The sequence below is a fragment of the Euprymna scolopes genome, chromosome 44, assembly GCF_053919585.1.
Source record: "Euprymna scolopes isolate OS-2025 chromosome 44, ASM5391958v1, whole genome shotgun sequence".
Taxonomy (NCBI): domain Eukaryota; kingdom Metazoa; phylum Mollusca; class Cephalopoda; order Sepiida; family Sepiolidae; genus Euprymna; species Euprymna scolopes.
The window spans coordinates 36,029,446-36,049,100 of record NC_136525.1 but is presented as its reverse complement, the minus strand read 5'-3'; the positions used below and the strand labels follow the sequence as shown (position 1 = coordinate 36,049,100).

The following is a 19,655-nucleotide window of genomic DNA, read 5'->3' as shown; positions in this document are numbered from 1 at the left end:
TACAAAACTGTTCAAGCATTGCCTTAAGGAGAAGTGCTTCCCAACACCCTGGAAAACTTCATCAGTATGCCCTGCATTTAAAAAATTCAGGTGATAAGTCATCTCCCTCTCAGTACAAACCAGAAAGTCTCCTGTGTGCCATGAGTAAGTTGCTGGAATCCATATTAAATAGAGAAGTAGTCACCCAGTTTAGTAAATTCAACCAAACTAAGCAGAAATAACCTTCTTAGTGACATGCAATACGGTTTCTGTTCTGCAGATTGCTAACGGTTATTTCCCATAGGATTAGTGAATCTCTAAACAAAGGCTTCAACCGTGCTCAGGATGTGAGTAGAGCTAGGTAGTATATTATGGAAACATTTTAACCTGACTATTCTATACAGAGATGAACTACCCTAACTCTTGCTTTCTTCTCTCTCTCTCTCTCGCTCTCTTTCTTTCTCTCTCTCTCTCTCTCTCTCTCTCTCTCTCTCTATATATATATATATATATATATATATATATATATATATATATATATATATATGTCTATATCTCTCTATATATATATTAACGCCCCCTTCTTGCGCAGAGCAGTGTCGTAAATGTATTTCACCCGCTGCTTAATTAGCGATAATGCGAGGCTCGCTGTTTGATTGTAAATAAACAAGCAGATCTAACATTCTAAAAGCGGTGGGCGAGTGTTTATTTAAATGGACATTTAATGAGGTCGTCTGTTAGCCGGAGGTAAGAACTAACGACTCGCAACGAGATGGTTGTAGGCTCAATCTCTGGCTAGGGATGAGTACTAGTGTAGCTGCATCAATGAACTGTGATACAGCGAAACAGTACTGCATGTTGACTATATATATATATATATACATATATATATGTATATATATATATGCATATATATATGTATATATATATATATATATATAAAATTTTAGTCATTCAATAAATTTTAAAATTTATGACGTGAAATGGATAATTTTATTCTGAAGAATTATATATATATATATATATATATATATATATAGAGAGAGAGAGAGAGAGACAGATACAGATAGATAAATATAGCGCGTTGTGGTATGCTGAATAACTTTAAGGTATTTTATTGAAGATTTTGTGTAAGGGGTTGGTTGCGGGAAAGTGTAAATTATGCCTTCATGAAAAACTTGATATCCTGTACTTTAAAGAACCCCAAAATCTATTAAACTGTAGAAGAGAAATAGCAAATAACTGTGTTCACAAAATAAAACTTACTCTAGGATAGCGATACAAAATAGCTTTAAAACTAACAAAAACAATAGAAAATAAACAAATAAATAAATTAAATAAACATTAATATACATAAACGTTCACACATATATGTATGTATATATATATATATATATATATATATATATATATATATATATGTGCATGTATGTATGTACACATATGTATATTTATATATATAAAAAAGAAAAGGAAAATGTCTGCCTTAAACCACTAACCTAGTTCTAAAACAGATCCTTTGTTCGATAAAATGCATGCCCTAAAATCCTCAACAGAAGAGGACAATATAAAAACGAGAAACAACCACAGAATTCGCGCATAAGCCTGACGAATCCTAGAGTGGATGAAACGCCGAATATTCAGTGTAGCTTAATCGCCATATATATTTTATAAATTACTAACTAGCTCTACCTACGTATTGAGCACTTTTGAAGTAAATACTTAAAATTTACGCATAAATCTATACTTTCGTATATTAATTTTATGTGAGTAAATGAAGTAGTTATATATGTATATATATATACATATATATAAGAGCAAATAGTTAATAAAACATGTTAAAAACACTTTGAAAAAGAGTTAAAAACATATTTATTCGGAAAAAGAAACACTTAATAAGTGAACAGTCATTAATCCGCGGAGTTTCGAAGAAATACTTTCCTTCTACTCAGAGGGTAGGAATTAGCAAAAATGCGGGATCGGATTTTGCATACAAAAGTATTTGATGTAATTGCAAGTAAGTCAAAGATCTTACTTGATAACAAAATGTGAAGCAGAGGGAACATATATATATATATATATATATATATATATATATATATATATTTCATTAGAAATATATTTTTCTTTTTATATATCAATCCTTATATAAGAAGCTCAATGTGATTACAGAGCAATATATAGAATAAATGACAAGTCAACATCATGTATTTTGGAATATAAATTTTTGTCATTTATTCTATACACACACACACACACACACACACACACACACACACACACACACACACACACACATATATATATATATATATATATATATATATAGAGAGAGAGAGAGAGAGAGATAGATAAATAGATACGTATATATATTCAAAATCGTGGTGGTTTATTATTTTACGCCATAAGTAACATTGCCCATGAATTTATCTAGAGTTAAATAAAAAGGATAATAACAGAGAAAAACATAGTAAAAATATAGGAACGAGAAAAAGAAAATTTTATTTTCGTGGGGAACAAAGACCAGACACAAAACAGTTTGGAATTTCAACATTTTTATTTCATTAGAAAGATAGTAATTTTTCGAAAAATTGATTTAAATTAGATTAAAAACAATAATTGGAATTTCCAATTTATTATTATAAATGATGAAATATATATTTTATGAAAGGACCAATTCTTCATTGTGGCCCTCCTAAATTATTTAATATTTAATAGTAATAGTCGTTCATTCCGTATTGGTCCATATAGCGTCCCTGCATGTCCATCTGATAGTTGGAATAGTCCATTCCGGGATAGTCATAACGGCCGTAGAAATAATTGTTCTGGTACGGGTAGTACATATGTCTGCCATACCAGTTGTTCCAATAGGGGCTGCAGTAGCGTCCTTGGTTATCCATCCAGCGTCCCTGCATATCCATCTGCCAGTTAGACATATCGAAGTATCTTTCTGGGTAGTACATGTTTCTGCTGTAATAATAGTTGTTGTACCCGGGGTAGTTCCAGTATCTGCCATAGTAATTCATGTACTGGGAGAACGGGTTGCAGTAACGTCCCCACCTGTCCATGTAACGTCCGTACATGTCCATGGAGTAGTTAGACATGTCCATCCATCTCTCCGGGTAGAACATATGGCGGCCGTAGGAGTAGTTGGGATAGTAACCGTGTCTGTTGTAGTTGTACATCATCCATTGGCTATACGGGTTGCAGTGGCGTCCCTGCATGTCCATCCAGCGTCCAGACATGTCCATCTGGTAGCCAGACATGTCCATGTACCTCTCGGGGTAGTCCATCCATCGGTTGTATCTGTTGTACCTATCACCGTCCATCATCCAGCCGTAGTTGAACATGGATCTTCCGTAGTAACGGTCATAGTCGTTGAATCTTCCATAGTAGTCGTAGTATCTGGGGTCGACCATTCTTCCTTGGGAGTCCATGTATCTTCCTTGGAAGTCCATGGTCATACGGGACATGGGTTCCATCATACCTCGGTATCTACCGCGGTACATGTTGCTATACATGTTGTTGAACATGGGTCGGTATCTGTTCATAAAACGGTTCATGATGATTTCTTAAGATAGGCCGTAGAGACTGAAATGTAAGAAAGAAAAAAAAACAACACTTTTTATTGCGAATAAAGTATATAATAATGATGATGATGATAATAATAATAATAATAATAATAATGATAATAATGATAATAATAATAATAATAATAATAATAATAATCATGATAATAATAATAATAATAATAATAATAATGATAATAATAATAATAATAATAATTATAATAATAATAATAATGATAATAATAATAATAATAATTATGATTTCGTTTATGAACGTCTCTCTGGAAATGGATGGGATTCATTTCCAGAGGATTTCCCTTAAACCTGGCTTCACACCAGGAGCTTCAAAGATCAAGGGTTTTCCTAAGGATGTTGGTGGTACCTATAATTGCAGAGATTTGAAGGCCGCCTAAAGCATCAGGGATTTACAGTTTTTTTCAATTGTCCTTCCAGACGACTTGATACTACTCCTAGTGTACCAACTATGACCGGGACTATTTGTGTTTTAACCCCGTGTATACGCCTTATCTCCAAGGCCAATGGAGCATAATTGCTCCACTTCTCATTCTCCTTCTCTTTCACATTACTGTCCCAGGGTACTGAGAAGTCTACAATCTGCCAGTTTTTTGAGACCTTTTCAATGACGACCAAATCCGGACGATTATGTTCCAATTGCTTAGTCGTTATGACATTTTTGTCCCACCATACCTCTACCTTGCCATCTTCACTTGTTCTCACTTCATCAAGCACCTCCTCAAACTATTTTCCAGCACACTTCACCCCAACCCTCTTACACACCTCCCAATATATCCAGAGTCCCATGCGACCATGTCGTTTGCGGTACTCTCTCTGGGCCAGTCCACTACACCCTGCTGCAAGGTGCGCAATTGACTCTGAGGTCTTACCATAAATCCGGCATTCTGCAGCAACTTCCTCTCCTAGAACCACTTTTTTGAACAATCGTGTTGCTAATGCCTGCTCTTGTGCAGCACAAGCAAAAGCTTCAGTACTCTTAGCCAGAGACCCAGCTCTAAGCCATTGCCACGATCTTTCATCGGCCCTTTTGCTATATTCTGGAAGAACCTTCCATGCATTTTCTTCCTAGCCAGTTCCTCTGCCCTTTCTCTATCCATACGTTTCACATAATCAGCCTTGGTCTCACATAACTCCACTTCATTGGCCACAACCTTAAGCATCCACTCCTCACTTCTAACCACATGCTCCTTCAATGACATCTCCTCGGTTCTAACACAATCTTTTACACTTTTCAATCCTCTCCCACCATCTTTCCTCTTTTGATACAGCCTTGCTACGCTATTTCGAATGTGAAATATACCAAACATTGCTAAAACTTTTCTTGTTTTGATATCCATGGCATGCAAATCCTTGTCAGACCATTCTAAAATTCCCGCACTGTATCTCAAAACACTGACTGCCCGTGCATTCACTGCTTTCATTAGGTTTCCTCCATACAGTTTCGACTTTGCAATTAGTTTCACTCTTCTAAGATACTCCTTCCTGACTTTTTCCTTCATTTCTCTGTTCATGATGCCTACACCCTCCAGCACACCCAAATACTTATATCCTGTATCTTCTATTTCTTTCATGATTTCTCCATTTGGCAGCAGTATTCCATTCGAAGAGACTTATCATAGAATCGAAAGGAATATGGCAGTTGAAGAAAATCAAGATAACACCAATACTTATAGGAGCACCGGGAACAATTCCAAAAACCTTGGAAAAAAGATTAAGTGAAATCGGAATTGGAAGACTGAGACTATGCAACGAACGGTAACGCTGAAAACAGCTGAAATCTTAAGGGACACCCTCGAGTGCGGAAACTAAACCACATGAGCGACAAATGCTAAACGGCCATATAGAGCCTGCAACAGAAGTGAAACAAAAAAAGTCGCAACCAAGAGAACTGGAACTGTAAAATTGTAAATTTCCTTAGAAAATGTCGAATCAGCGTGACTCGCACTGCACCAAATAGTTGAAGAGTCAAGAAGGATGGAAAGATCGAGAAGAGAACGCACTAACCATCCTTACATTGGATGAATGCGAGAAGGACTGGGGCCTTGGGAAGGCTTATTGCCACCCAAATTCCAGTAAAGACTAATGGTCGCTACTAACGAGAAGTCAATGATAAACGGCTATTGTGATGACGCAAACTAATTTGCGAGGGTTTACGAAAGAGTTAGTGAATACTAGAAATCTGTGGTGACTTTTTATCACTCAGCCTACAAGGACCGTCACAGATTGTTTTCAAAGACGATTCTTTGATGATAGACTATGTGAAAACTCCTTGTAAATAATAATAATAATAATAATAATAATAATAATAATAATAATAATAATAATAATAATAATGATGATAATAATAATAATAATAATAATAACAATAATAATAATAATAATAATAATAATAATAATAATAATAACAATAATAATAATAATAATAACAATAATAATAATAACAATAATAATAATAATAATAATAATAATAATGATAATAATAATAATAATAATAACAATAATAATAATAATAATAACAATAATAATAATAACAATAATAATAATAATAATAATAATAATAATAATAATTATAATAATAATAATAATAATGATAATAATAATAATAATAATAATAATAATAATAATAATAATAATAATAATAATAATAATAATAATAACAATAATAACAATAATAATAATAACAATAATAATAATAATAATAATAACAGTAATAATAACAACAACAACAATAATAATAATAATAATAACAACAATAACAATAATAACAATAATAATAATAATAATAATAATAATAATAATAACAATAATAATAATAACAATAATAACAATAATAATAATAACAGTAATAATAACAACAACAACAATAATAATAATAATAATAACAACAATAATAACAATAATAATAATAACAATAATAATAATAATAATAATAATAATAATAACAATCATAATAATGATAGCGCTAGATCTCACACAGCAACAGTCACTCAGGAAAAAAGACATGAGTTTCAATTAGACAGTTATGCATCATCCACCTTATACACCTGATATTGCTCCATCCGACTATCATCTTTTCTTTGCAGAATCACTTAAGCAATAGAATTAATGAAAATGATGACCAACTAAAAACAAAAAATAACCTGAATTTTTTTTTATCAAAATGAAAATATATTTTTTGAAGAAGGCATGAAGAAGCCCGTTGGACCAAGAAAACAAGGGAGGTCATCGTAAAAATGAAAAATGCCGTAATGTAAATATTTCAGATGAAATAAACGTGTTGGACAAAAATATAACATTATCTCGTTTCCAAGCTGATACTATACATAGACCAAAAGATCACGAAGGAGGTATAAAGTAGAAAAATAAACTAAGTTGTGACATGGATAGACAATAAGAAAGCGTACGACAGTATCCTTCAATAGGATAACAGACTGTTTGAGAATGTACAAAATACCAGACAAGATTATCAATCTGATTGAAAAAGCAATGAGAACATAGAGACTTGAACTGATAACTGAATACATAACTGAAATAAAAACACAAATAGGTATCTTCCAAGGAGACTCCCTATCTCCTCATTATAGCCATGGTGCCACTTTACAATATACTTAGTAAATGCCAAACCGTATATAAGTTTACTAATACGGATGAAAGAATAAACCGCCTAATGTATATGGATAATCTGAAACTTTTCGCAAGAAACAAAAACGAGCTAGAGACGATAATAAACGTCAGTCAGGATATCTAAATTGAATTGAGAATAGAAAGTGCATGCTAATAGTTATAAGAAGGGGAAAACTGGAGGCAGCGGAAAGTATGGAACTACCAAACCAAGAGGAGATGAGGACACTAGACGAATATGACACCTACAAATATTTGTAAATTCTGGAAGCAGATTAACAAAAATGAAAGAGAAAATTGGAAAAGAATATCCAAGATATATATATATATATATATATATATATATATATATATATATATATATATATATATATATTATTATTATTATTATTATTATTATTATTATACTAGCAAGACCCGTTAACCGACGTTGCCCGGTTGTAGCAACCCCCACTTGCGTAAAAAATTAATGTACGGTTTGTGTTGTTGTTGAAGCCCAACAACCAACCTCCTCATGCTAAGAACGGCTTTCGGAATTGACACCCCAACTTGTGAGTGTTGGTGTGTAGCCCGAAATGTAAGGTATGTAATGATCAAAAACAATTTATTTTGCTTTGTGAACTATTTGTGTAAAAAAATTAAAAACAAAATATTCAATATTAGTTATAACAGATTAAAGTACGCACAAATAATTTAAAACTTCAATGTTTTTTTTGCATTATGTTGTATTTGTGCGTAAAAATAAAAAAAGGAAACATTTAACAATAGTTAATCTCTGTGCAAGACCTCCTGAAAGAAAAATTATAAAAAGCAAGTAAATCCCTGAAGAGAAATGTAAATATTAGCGTTTACAGGTTAAAAAATACCTGCATTAGCCAGGCGCGAACTTATGGCGCCAGAAGGAAAAGGAGATGTAGGAAAAACGAAGAAGCATATTAATCAAGTGGGCCATGATAAAAATACGACGCCTGGAGCCTCGAAATAACGACATTTAAATGTGAGGTAACGCGTGAATGAAATGAGATCAAAGCTCTCTCCCCCTGGCTCTCTCTCTCTCTCTGTATCCGTCTCTATATCTCTCTGTCTCTCTATCTCTCTTCCTCTCTCTCTTTCTCTGTTTGATTCTTGAATTACGTTCGGTTCTCTTGCTCTATCTTTGTCTCTCTCTGTCTCTATCTTTCTCTCACTTTCTCTCTCTCTATGTGTAACTCTGTGTGTGTATGTGTGTGTGTGTGTGCGCGCGTGTGTGTTTAAGTATGTGTGCTGGTGTGCAGAAGAAGATAAAAAAATCAAATGGTGTATTTCACGTTGAAAGGATTGCAGGATGAATAGAGTGCGGACATTTTTTTATAAAAGTGTAGTGTGTTCGTTTATTTACGAACAGTCGTATTTAAGTGATTTGTTTACTCCCAGGCAATGAGATTTGATGAATGTTTGTAAAGGAGAAATTATTAGTTTTCTAATGGGGGGAAAAAAGGCCATGATATGAGTATAAGTTTGTGAGGTAGTTACGAAAGGCGACTGGGCGGTATATGTGTAATGTGAAAAATGTTTCCCGCTATTGAGTGGGGTCGGTGAGAGGATGTTTGTAATAGAAGGGAAAAGACGAACTACTTCCCTTGTAGGTCTTGACAATCGTGCTTATGGTGCTCCTAGGATGGATTGTAGGATTTTATTATAATGAATAAATATGTATGAAACGGTGTTCTGCAGTTACATAAGCTGCTGGATAATAGTTATGACATTAAATTTGTATGTGACATCTGTTATTGCAAACCTACGATAATTTAGTTCAGAAGGGAATTTCCGCAATCAAAATATTATATATAGGATTATATTTATACTATTATTATTATTATTATTATTATTATTATTATTATTATTATTATTATTATTATTATTATTATCATCATCATTATTATTATTATTATTATTATTATATTACATTTATATTATTATATTGATTTTATATTATTATCATATTATTTTATATTGTAATTATATTATTTTTACATTATTATTATATTATTTTTATATTATTATATTATATTTATATTATTATATCATTTTTATATTATTATATTATTTTTATATTTATGTTCATACTTTTTATATATTTACCTTATATCCTATTCTTTTGTATATATATTCTATTCATCTCTATTCTTTACTGTGCAGCCTATATAGCTATATCTATATACCTAGAGTATATTTTTATACCTATACACCTATAGTATATTTTTATGTTTTTACGCTATATATATATATATATATATATATATATATATATAGTCCTAGGTATATAACCTTGCTCTTCTCTTCTGATGAGAAGCATTAAGCGAAATACCATGGTATCAAGAGTTTTCTTTATATTTCACACATTTTTCCTTATTGATTTAATGATCAAATAAAATTTATTTAACTTTGAACCGTTATTAATTATTCACCCATCTTTTGGTCAAATCGATTGATTGCTTACACTAGTCGGTACACTGGGAGAAAGCTTCACATGCCTCCTCGCAATAACTTAGTCCACAATACATTTTAGTTTACATTGCACTGTAGAGAATCATCTGTTAATTTTTCTAAAACTATTCTTATATAATGGCGTAAATTAAAGTTTAAAATGCAAAAGTCAAGTATCATGATGTCATCTAAACAGAAATATTCATTCTGAACGCGCCGCTGTCTTATCAAAAAACCATACTGTTTATTTTATAAGCCAGACCCTTTTCTGCTCGTGTGGTGATCAAACTTCTCAAATTCACTCATGATGTTAGGTTGTACAAGAGTGTTAACTTTAATCAAAATTGTACTATTATTTCTTGAATCCTATTTTTTCCGATGACAATTTTTGAAACTTGTCGGAGGCATTCCGATAAAAAATCCATCCAAGAACACTTCCGGACACATAAAGTACATTTGTGTGAAATATCCAATAATCCGTCCGGCCGTTTCAGAGTCTATTGAGAACGAATTACAGAAGCACGTGGACACACATAGAGACAAAGTTTTTTTTATACAGTCTCCCGTATATATATATATATATATATATATATATATATATATATATATATATATATATATATATATGATTACTTCATTTAATCACATAAATTAATATACGAATATATAATTCTATGCGTACATTTTTCAGTATTTACTTCAACAGTGCTCAATACATAGGTAGAGGTAGAGTAGTAGTTACTATATATATATATATATATATATATATATATATAGCTAGATAACACACTGATAGAATTCAAATGAAAAATCCTGATAGATATTACTTAAAGTAATACTTTCCTTCCGATAATGGACTACCCAGGTTGTATCAACTCCTCTTTTCGTATAATTTTCTCCACAACCACTCAAAAAACTATTTTCAATAATTGTGCTGAAAAGCAAAATAGCGTCCATTCGCAGCTGAACATTATGCTAACGGCATTTCATTTCCTCTGATGATATGAGCCATTGTTGAAAATCCATGGATTAAAGAAATTAAAATAGCCTCTTCTATATATTCCTTTTGTCAAACAATAAATTCTTAAATCGAATATATGTCTGTATATGTTGTTTTTTTCAGAATTTAAAATTTAACCCCAAAACTTATATATATATATATATATATATATATATATATATAAATATATATATATATATATATATATATATATATATATATATATATATATATATATATATATATATATTGGAAATCGCTCGAGACAAGGTTTGAATACACTTGGTACCAGGAGCCAACAAGAAGGAAAGATGGTTATTGCAAAAACAGGAGATTCCTATTTATCTTAGTCTTGAAAAGACCAAGGTTGTAGGTAGAAGGAAAACAATGAGCAGGAAGAGATTTCCACAAACTTGTAGTCATCAGAAAGAAGCTACTGGAATCGGAAGCTGTATTACAACGAATTGATAGATACCTCTAGACCAACGAGTCAAACGAGCTAGAAAAGAAGGAAGCATGGAATATATCAGATAATTATAAAGAAATGTGCAAGAGGAAGATTTATAGGAATCAAATTATAGGTAAGTTTCTGCACTTTATCAAGTACCTTTAGCGGTCCAAATATGACAACAGTACTTAATAGATGGTTTGACAGTAGAATTGTAGAGATAGAGATGAGCCTCAAGTGTGAGAAAGTGTTTAGGGTGAGAGAGAGAGCACCGATTCTACAAGAACCAGAGAGAGAGAGAGAGAGAGAGAGAGAGAGAGAGAGAGAGAGAGAGAGAGAGAGAGAGAGAGAGAGAGAGAGAGAGATAGATAGATAGATAGATAGAGAAAGAAAGATAGATAGATAGATAGAGATAAATAGATAGAAAGAGAGAGATAGAGAGAGATAGAGATAGAGATAGAGATAGATAGATAGAGAGATAGATAGAGAGAGAGAAAGAGAGATAGATAGAGATAGATAGATAGAGAGAGAGAGAAGGAGAGATAGAGAGATAGAGAGATAGATAGATAGATAGAGAGAGAGAGAGAGAAAGAGAGACAGGTAGAGAGAGATAGATAGATAGATAGATAGATAGAGAGATAGGTAGAGAGAGAGAGAGAGAGAAAGAGAGAGAGAGAGAGATGAATCTTATATTTGAACTCGATGAAAGATTTGAAGAGAAAGAAAGATCGATTTTTCTTTAAGAGCAGATCCATCCATGAGAAAATGGACACACCTACGACTGAAAAGACGCTAGCAGAGTCATAACATAACATAAACGAAACAACTGAATCCAGGTCAACTTCTTAATACAATGCATATTTCAACTGATTCGATTTCTACGAACGCTAATAAGCAAATGGCTCGATTAGCTTATGCTTTTCTTTCTCCGTTTCATCCACTTCACTCATGCGATGAAAATGGATTAGAAGCAACACCAAAATAAATAGAGTGTTAGCATTAGCGATCCAGACTTGTTTTGCTGAAAATGGTTCTCAAACTATTTTTTTCGATAACAAAGAGCCTCGACAAATTCTCTGTTTTAACGTCCAAGAAGCATATGTGGCTGTTGGAACTACAATTCAACGCATAGAACACATCATTTCTATTCTATAAAAACTTCTGTTTGCCAAAAGCCAGTGGAGGCAAACGCTATCGTGTTTTTATATCGTTTGATACATTCGGAACTGAGGATCCGAGAAAAACGAAAACATCAACCTTTGTAACGTCGCTTTCGCTGATTTTGACTTCTGTCAACCTGATGCATAACTCAATCTCAGAACTAAGTTATATTTTAGCATGCATTTAAAGTATATAGGAAATGATTCAGGGAAACAAACGTTTATTACTTCTAATTATATAACTAGCAGCAAGAAGTAAGAAAGAAGGAATAAAACCAAATAACTAAAAACTGAGGTGACGATGGTTAATTCGTTAACGACATGGATTGAAAAACTGGGGGTGACGAGTTCGAATCCAATTCATTCCATAGACACACTTTCATCAAGAATAGACCTTGTATCTAACCCCATACAGAGCAGGCAAATAAAGCTTTTTTTAGAAAGAAAATTGAACTGTTAGGAGAAAAAAAACTCATCTAACAATACTTGACCTCTTTTCCAGGATAGCGTCGAATAATACAGGTGTATATTCGGGGGGCATAGAATTTCTTTCGGCTTTCGGAAGGAATTCAAAGAAGAAGAAATAGAAGAAGAGGAGGAAGAAGAAGAAGAAGAAGAAGAAGAAGAAGAAGAAAGACAGAAACTCACCTGGCGAGCAGTGACAGGAGACAGGATCGTACGAAGAGAACGGTTCTCGAGTGAGACACAAAATGTCGCGCATCCTAGGCTTTTATAAGACCTGAACTGCGCTGTCGAGTAATGCACAAAAAACAAATAAGAAAACAACAAAATAAACGGCTGACACAATCTAAAAGGACAAAAGGGAAACGCCCTAATCTTCCCAGCCAGCCCACTCATATAAAAAATAATTAACGAAAATAAACATTTAAGAATTTTCGTTTACTTGAACCTCGTCACACCAATTCTTTTAATTTACCTTCTGATTCCCTGAAAAATAATTACTTAATTATATATATATACATATATATATATATATATATATATATATATATATATATATATATATATATATATATATATATGTGTGTGTGTGTGTGTGCATGTGTCTGCGTGTGTGTGTACATGTATGTGTATGTGTGTGTATATGTTTGCGTGTGTGTGTACATGTATATATATATATGTATATATATATACATGTACACACACGTAGACACACACACACACACACACACACACACACACATATATATATATATATATATATATATATATATATATATATATATATATTATGTACAGAAAGTTGTCAGATGAGAAAAGTCATTGGTACCCGAACCTCATCACACCAATTCTTGTAATTTAGCTTCTGATTCCCTGAATAATAATTACTTAATTATATATATATATATATATATATATATATATATATATATATATATGTACATATATATATGTATGTGTGTGTACATATATATACATATATATATACTTATACACACATATGTGTGTGTGCATATATATATATACATATATATATATACACGTCACACATATGTGTGTGTATATAAACATGTGTGTATGTACATATTTATATATACATATATATATATATACGTACACACACATATATATATGTATGTATATATATATGTATATATATACACACATATATATGTATTTGTGATTGAGTGTGTGTGTGTATGTTTAAGAATATTTTCTTGTTTCTGGCAAAAACTGGATGATGTAAGTGCCATAGTCACTTTTGATCAGATCTTTTTCAGATTCATTCAGATCCATCGTCATATATATATATATATATATATATATATATATATATATATATATATATATATATATATATATATATATATATATACCCGTTCACATACACCTTTCACGATAAAGCTAGAACCCAGAATTAGATAGAATCGAGCAATTGCATCGACAACGGACAACGCCAGACCCAAAGTGGGGGTCGATGCTCGATTCTACCTAATTCTGGGTTCTTTATCGTAAAAGTTGTATGTGAACGGGCATTTATATATCTATCTATAATCTCCTCTTAATATCTAATATATATATATATATATATATATATATATATATATATATATATATGTATATTTATATTTATATATGTATATGTATATATAATAGCATTTCTTTTTTTAAACATATTTTATTAAATTCAGTCCAGATCTAGTTGCCTGAGTTATTTTAAAAAGTTTTTTTGGCAAGAACTTGTCGATGTGTTCGCCATAATCGTTCTTACCGAATTACTTTCTGATCTCTCAGGATCCGTCATCAGGAGTCGTTAGAGTTAAATAATATCATCAAATGCATCTTAGAGTGACATAGCAGTATAGTTGATAACATATGTTTCCGGGGGGGGGGAATTATATATATATATATATATATATATATATATATATATATTAGTGATAGAGCAATTCGAAAACTTTTCCCGATTTCGATACAATTGCCGATTCTAATTTTTTTAAAATCACTACATATTTAGTTATACAGTTGTTTTTCTTTAGATTAGCGTAACAAATATATGTGATATAAGGTATATATTGTCACGAACCTAAAAATACATTTGTAAGTGATTTATAGATTATAATTTCGTTTGTAAAATGAATAAATATTTACCATTTTATCTTTAGTAGCAGTAATGGAAAATTAAGTTAAAAAAATCAACAATTACAAAGATTGGAAAGTAGACATAATTTATTTCCCAATACCGATTCCGATACCTTAAAATGTTTCGACTTTATCGATTCCGGATTCTGAGCATTCGTACCAACACTAATTTATATATATATATATATATATATATATATATATATATATATATATATATATGGCGAGAAAATTTCTTCCTTAAAAATGAAAACGTAAACAAAAAAGAATCCTATGGTTGTATATGTATATTTATATATAAATAAAAAAAAGGAAAATGTCTGCCTTAAACCACTAACCTAGTTCTAAAACAGATCCTTTGTTCGATAAAATGCATGCCCATTGGCTGATAGGAAGGGGCGCGGTGGATACTAGAAAGCTGTTTGGCTAACTAAAATCCTCAACAAAAGAGGACCATATAAAAACGAGAAACAACCACAGAATTCGCGCATAAGCCTGACGAATCCTAGAGTGGATGAAACGCCGAATATTCAGTGTATATGGCGATTAAGCCATATATATTTTCATAAATTACTATATATATATATATATATATATATTGTGTACAGAAAGTTGTTAGTTGAGACAAATCATTGGTACCGTCGGTTTCAAGCCCGATAATAAGGCCCGTTTAAGGTATCCTTATCAAGCTCTCTTCAGCCAATATTCTTCTGAAGAGAGCTTGATAAGGATACCTTAAACGGGCCTTATTATCGGGCTTGAAACCGACGGTACCAATGATTTGTCTCAACTAACAACTTTCTGTACACAAAATATAAATACGCTCTTAAAATTTGGATTTTCCTTTTAATTGAGCACTCTGCTGGAATTCTTTTTCCAAAAAAAAACTAATCATATATATATATATATATATCCCCAAAACCTCTTGCCTTGATGGAGGGCCAACTAAAATTTGCTGCTATGGTTTCAAATGATCTTAAATAACAGCAAGGGGAATCTTGATTCCAAATATTTCTCATACGTTATATCCCTCCCTCTTTGGTTTTCATACATAAAGTAAATTTCACAGTGTATAAGGATTATTTGATATTGGAGATATTCATAATCGCACCTTATTTCCAAAAGGGTGGAGATATAACATATGAGAAATATTGGGTATCACATAGAATTTGTTATTTCAGATCATCAAAGCCAGAGATTTTTGGGAAATATCAGATATTTTGTAATTTATATGCAAAACTAAGACAACAAATGACTATGAATAAAATATTGGTAAAAGTGCAGATTTTTCCACCTACAAGAAATCATTTAAAATTACCACTATTATAGGTTTTCGAAAATAACAGTTAAAATCACAGGAAATGAGTACTTTCCACGATATGAATAAATGATAGTTTTAAAAAGTGTGGGATCATTTTTCTATATTGATTTAACGTAAAATGAACACACACTTTATAGCCACCTTTTTTTAGGGAGAGTGGCGTCTGTTATTTTTTTTAGCGATGATGTTTATTTGGTAATTGTAACCTGGCAGACCAACACAAAACCTATCTTAAAAAAAACTTGTTTTCTCTAGGTTTTCGGGTGTGATAGATAAAAAACCGAATTGCAGTTCAAAATGACTTAAAAGCAGATGTTTGATATTTTAAGAAAAGAAAATGTAAAAACCTCTTTTTCTGCAGTGAAGCGAATTGGTCAAAGGTTTGAAGCCGAACGGTTGGTAAAAGGGAAATCTGGATCTGGTTGCCCTAGAGCATCCACTTTGAAGGACGACTACAGGCTTAATTAACTGTTGTGAAGGACCAAAAGAAAACTTATGTTGACCATAGCAAAGAATTCAAAACAGGGGCTGAAAATTCTCTTTCTAGATATACAATATCTAGCCGAATGAAAGAAATGGGATTTTCCTCTAGAAGGTCTGCAAAGAAGTCATTTTTATCTAGGAAGAACATCACTGATACAAAAAGATATTTCTCATGTTATGGCAAGAAAGATAGAGACTGGTTCAGGAATGTTTTCTGGTTAGACGAATCAAGATTTTTAGCTTGTTAGTGATGCTCCCGATGCTCCCGAACGGTGCAATCGAAGAACTGGTGAAAGATTTTCGCCAAGTTGCATAAACAACAGTTAAACATAGGAATGGTGGGGGAATGGTATAGGGAACTTTTACTGCAGCAGGAGTTGTGGAACTTATTAGATGTGAAAAATCAATCAATGCAAAGGAATAAATTCGAACATTAGAAACAGAACTGTTGCTAAGTATTCAGAAGCTGGGAATATCCCAGAACATTATTTTTCAACATGATAATGCCCTTGCATGCACTGCTAAAGTCACAGAAAAATAGTTTTCTGATAACTCAATTGATGTGATATTTTGTCCAGGTCAAAGCCCAGATTTAACCCCAATCGAGAATATTTGGCTCATAATATCTCTTTGCCGGAAGACCTTGTTTGAACAATGACAAACTGTGGGAAGCTGTACAAAGCGAATGGAATAGCATCTCCTCTTCACAGTGTTCTACTTTGGTTGAGAGCATGTCTAAAAGGATTGATATTTTAAAGAAATCAAAAGGGGATACGATTCCATACTAAACATTTAATAAAGTAAATGTCTTGTTCTGTGTTATTAGTCTCGTTAAAGTTTCCTTGTTCAATTATTCTTTGTTCAATATAGCTTTTAGTGCAATAAAATGTATAAAATTTGTTTGGCCCATTTTTTTTTGCTCACGAGCCTATTCGTGACCAGACACACACACAGACGCTCAGCTTTATATTATAGATATATCGGGCAATCCGTCGATTTCGACGATGACACGGAGGTCGGTTAGTGACGTGAGCCCGATCGGAGCTCTGAAACCTCGGCCTCAGATGTGACACCTGATGGCAGGAAATCCGGACAGTGGCGCTTGTAGTCGCGCTCTTTTTGCTTCCTCTTTTGGGCAGTCCGTCGATTCTGACGATGACGGCTTCAGCAAGAGCACGATCATCATACTCCAATCGCCTGAGTGCAGAGATCACGCGGTGGCTTCCAGTCTATCAAACATGCCGGTTCGCCCTCACTCCATCGCCACAGGACGTTCACCCCTCTCCCAGCCTAGACAAAGTAGGAATAAGCAGCTTGCCCAGTACTGCTTAAAAGACTGTCCAACCAATATATATATATATATATATATATATATATATATATATATATATATATATATATCAGGCAGTCCGTCGATTTCGACGATGACGCGAAGGTCGGTTAGGTCCATGTCGAAGGTGAGACGTAAGTCCGATCGGAGCTCCGGCAAGAGCACGACCATCATACTCCAATCGCCACGGCTTCCAGTTCATCAAACCTGTTGGTTCGCCCTCACTCCATCGCCACAGGATTTTCAGCTCATCTCCCAGCCTAGGCAAAGTAGGAATAAGCAGCTTGCCCAGTACTGCTAGCACCCTCTCCGCTGAAAGCAAAAGTACAGAAGCAAGGACGGGTCAGGACAGTCTGCGCACATGCAATCAGCCGCATTCGATGGCTGAGGCAGACCCGAGTCGAGTTGTACATCACCCTTGTTGACCACGTCAGCACTGCGATGTTGGTTCATCCGCTGCGCAGGCCGTTGGGATTCCTTCCTCATCCGCCAAGAGCATCGTTGACCAGGCTTGGATTTTTGTGACCCTAAATAGGGGGGCTAGTGGGTACTACACCTTGCCCAACGGTGACCCAGCACTGCAACGGCTAAGAGGTAGTGACATTATCACCAAAACCCTGGAGCTCCTGCACCAGGGCCTCGTTGCCGGATGTAGTTTTACGTCATACCTAGGACAATATATATATATATATATATATATATATATATATATATATATATATATATATATATATATATATATATATCAAACTGGTAATTAGTAAAAACCTGAAGGTGTTCAATACTATTGCAGAGCAAATATATATTTTTTATTATCGTTGTATCTGTTTTAGTTACACATGTTTCTGTTACCGGATCGTATTCACGATCCAGCAACTTCGTCAGACTTGAACAGACGTGGTTATTATGATTTGGAAAGACGATATTAGAAGAAGATGAACAAAAACAGGGGGAGAGATCTCAATTTTGATTTGACAGCACTTCAGTTTTAAGATTTAATAATTAAATGAATAAAAAACATCGAGCACGGGTGAAGTTGAGTTTAAAAACTTTAGCCAGATATGACACGGATTTCGAGTGTATGGAGTGAGAGAAAGAGAGAGAGAGAGAGAGAGATGTAGAGAGGAAGAGGGGTAGGTGGAGAGAGAAGACGGGAGAGGTAATGTTGTCGTGGTGTGATATGGAATTTCACAAGTTAACAATTTACGCGGAAATCCCGTAGAATTCGTTTTTGGAGACATTATGGAATCACCACTCTTTCGCCATATAGTAAAACCTCATCACAAAGCGAAAATACTTCCGGAACATCGCCCTTTATGTAGATCTTATTTTTATGTCACAGATGAAGTCATCCTTGCCTGCTTCCCTTTTAATCTCCGGCAGAGACACCGGGAGCTCTTTGATTGTATTGCCTATCATCGTTATTATTTCTCTGTCCGTCAGAAGAGTGGCAATGATGGAATCTTCAAACGGATCCCTTTTCAATGGTATCAGCCTAGATAGGCTATCTGCATGGCTAATTTGTTTTGAAAACAAGTACTCCAGGGTAAAGCCATAATTCAGTAATAATGACCCAATCTCAACAGAACCAAAAACCGTGAGCGATAGCTTACGATCTGTCTGCAATGTAAATTTTCT

The 19,655-nt window shown here is 33.2% G+C and overlaps 1 protein-coding gene across 1 annotated transcript; it reads right to left on the bottom strand.

Annotated features, from left to right (window-relative positions):
• Positions 1 to 2,517: 2,517 nt before the first annotated feature.
• On the bottom strand, positions 2,518 to 13,051 carry LOC145268796 (uncharacterized). Its single transcript, XM_080124411.1, has 2 exons — positions 12,928 to 13,051; positions 2,518 to 3,570 (listed from the first exon to the last, which is right to left on the bottom strand). Exon 2 carries the CDS (start codon positions 3,540 to 3,542, stop codon positions 2,691 to 2,693), a length of 852 nt encoding a protein of 283 aa, XP_079980537.1. The 5' UTR covers positions 3,543 to 3,570; positions 12,928 to 13,051; the 3' UTR covers positions 2,518 to 2,690.
• Positions 13,052 to 19,655: the final 6,604 nt, after the last annotated feature.

Excerpts from the sequence above, each read along its gene's own strand:
- LOC145268796 (XM_080124411.1), bottom strand. The coding sequence starts at position 3,542 with ATGAACCGTTTTATGAACAGATACCGACCCATGTTCAACAACATGTAT.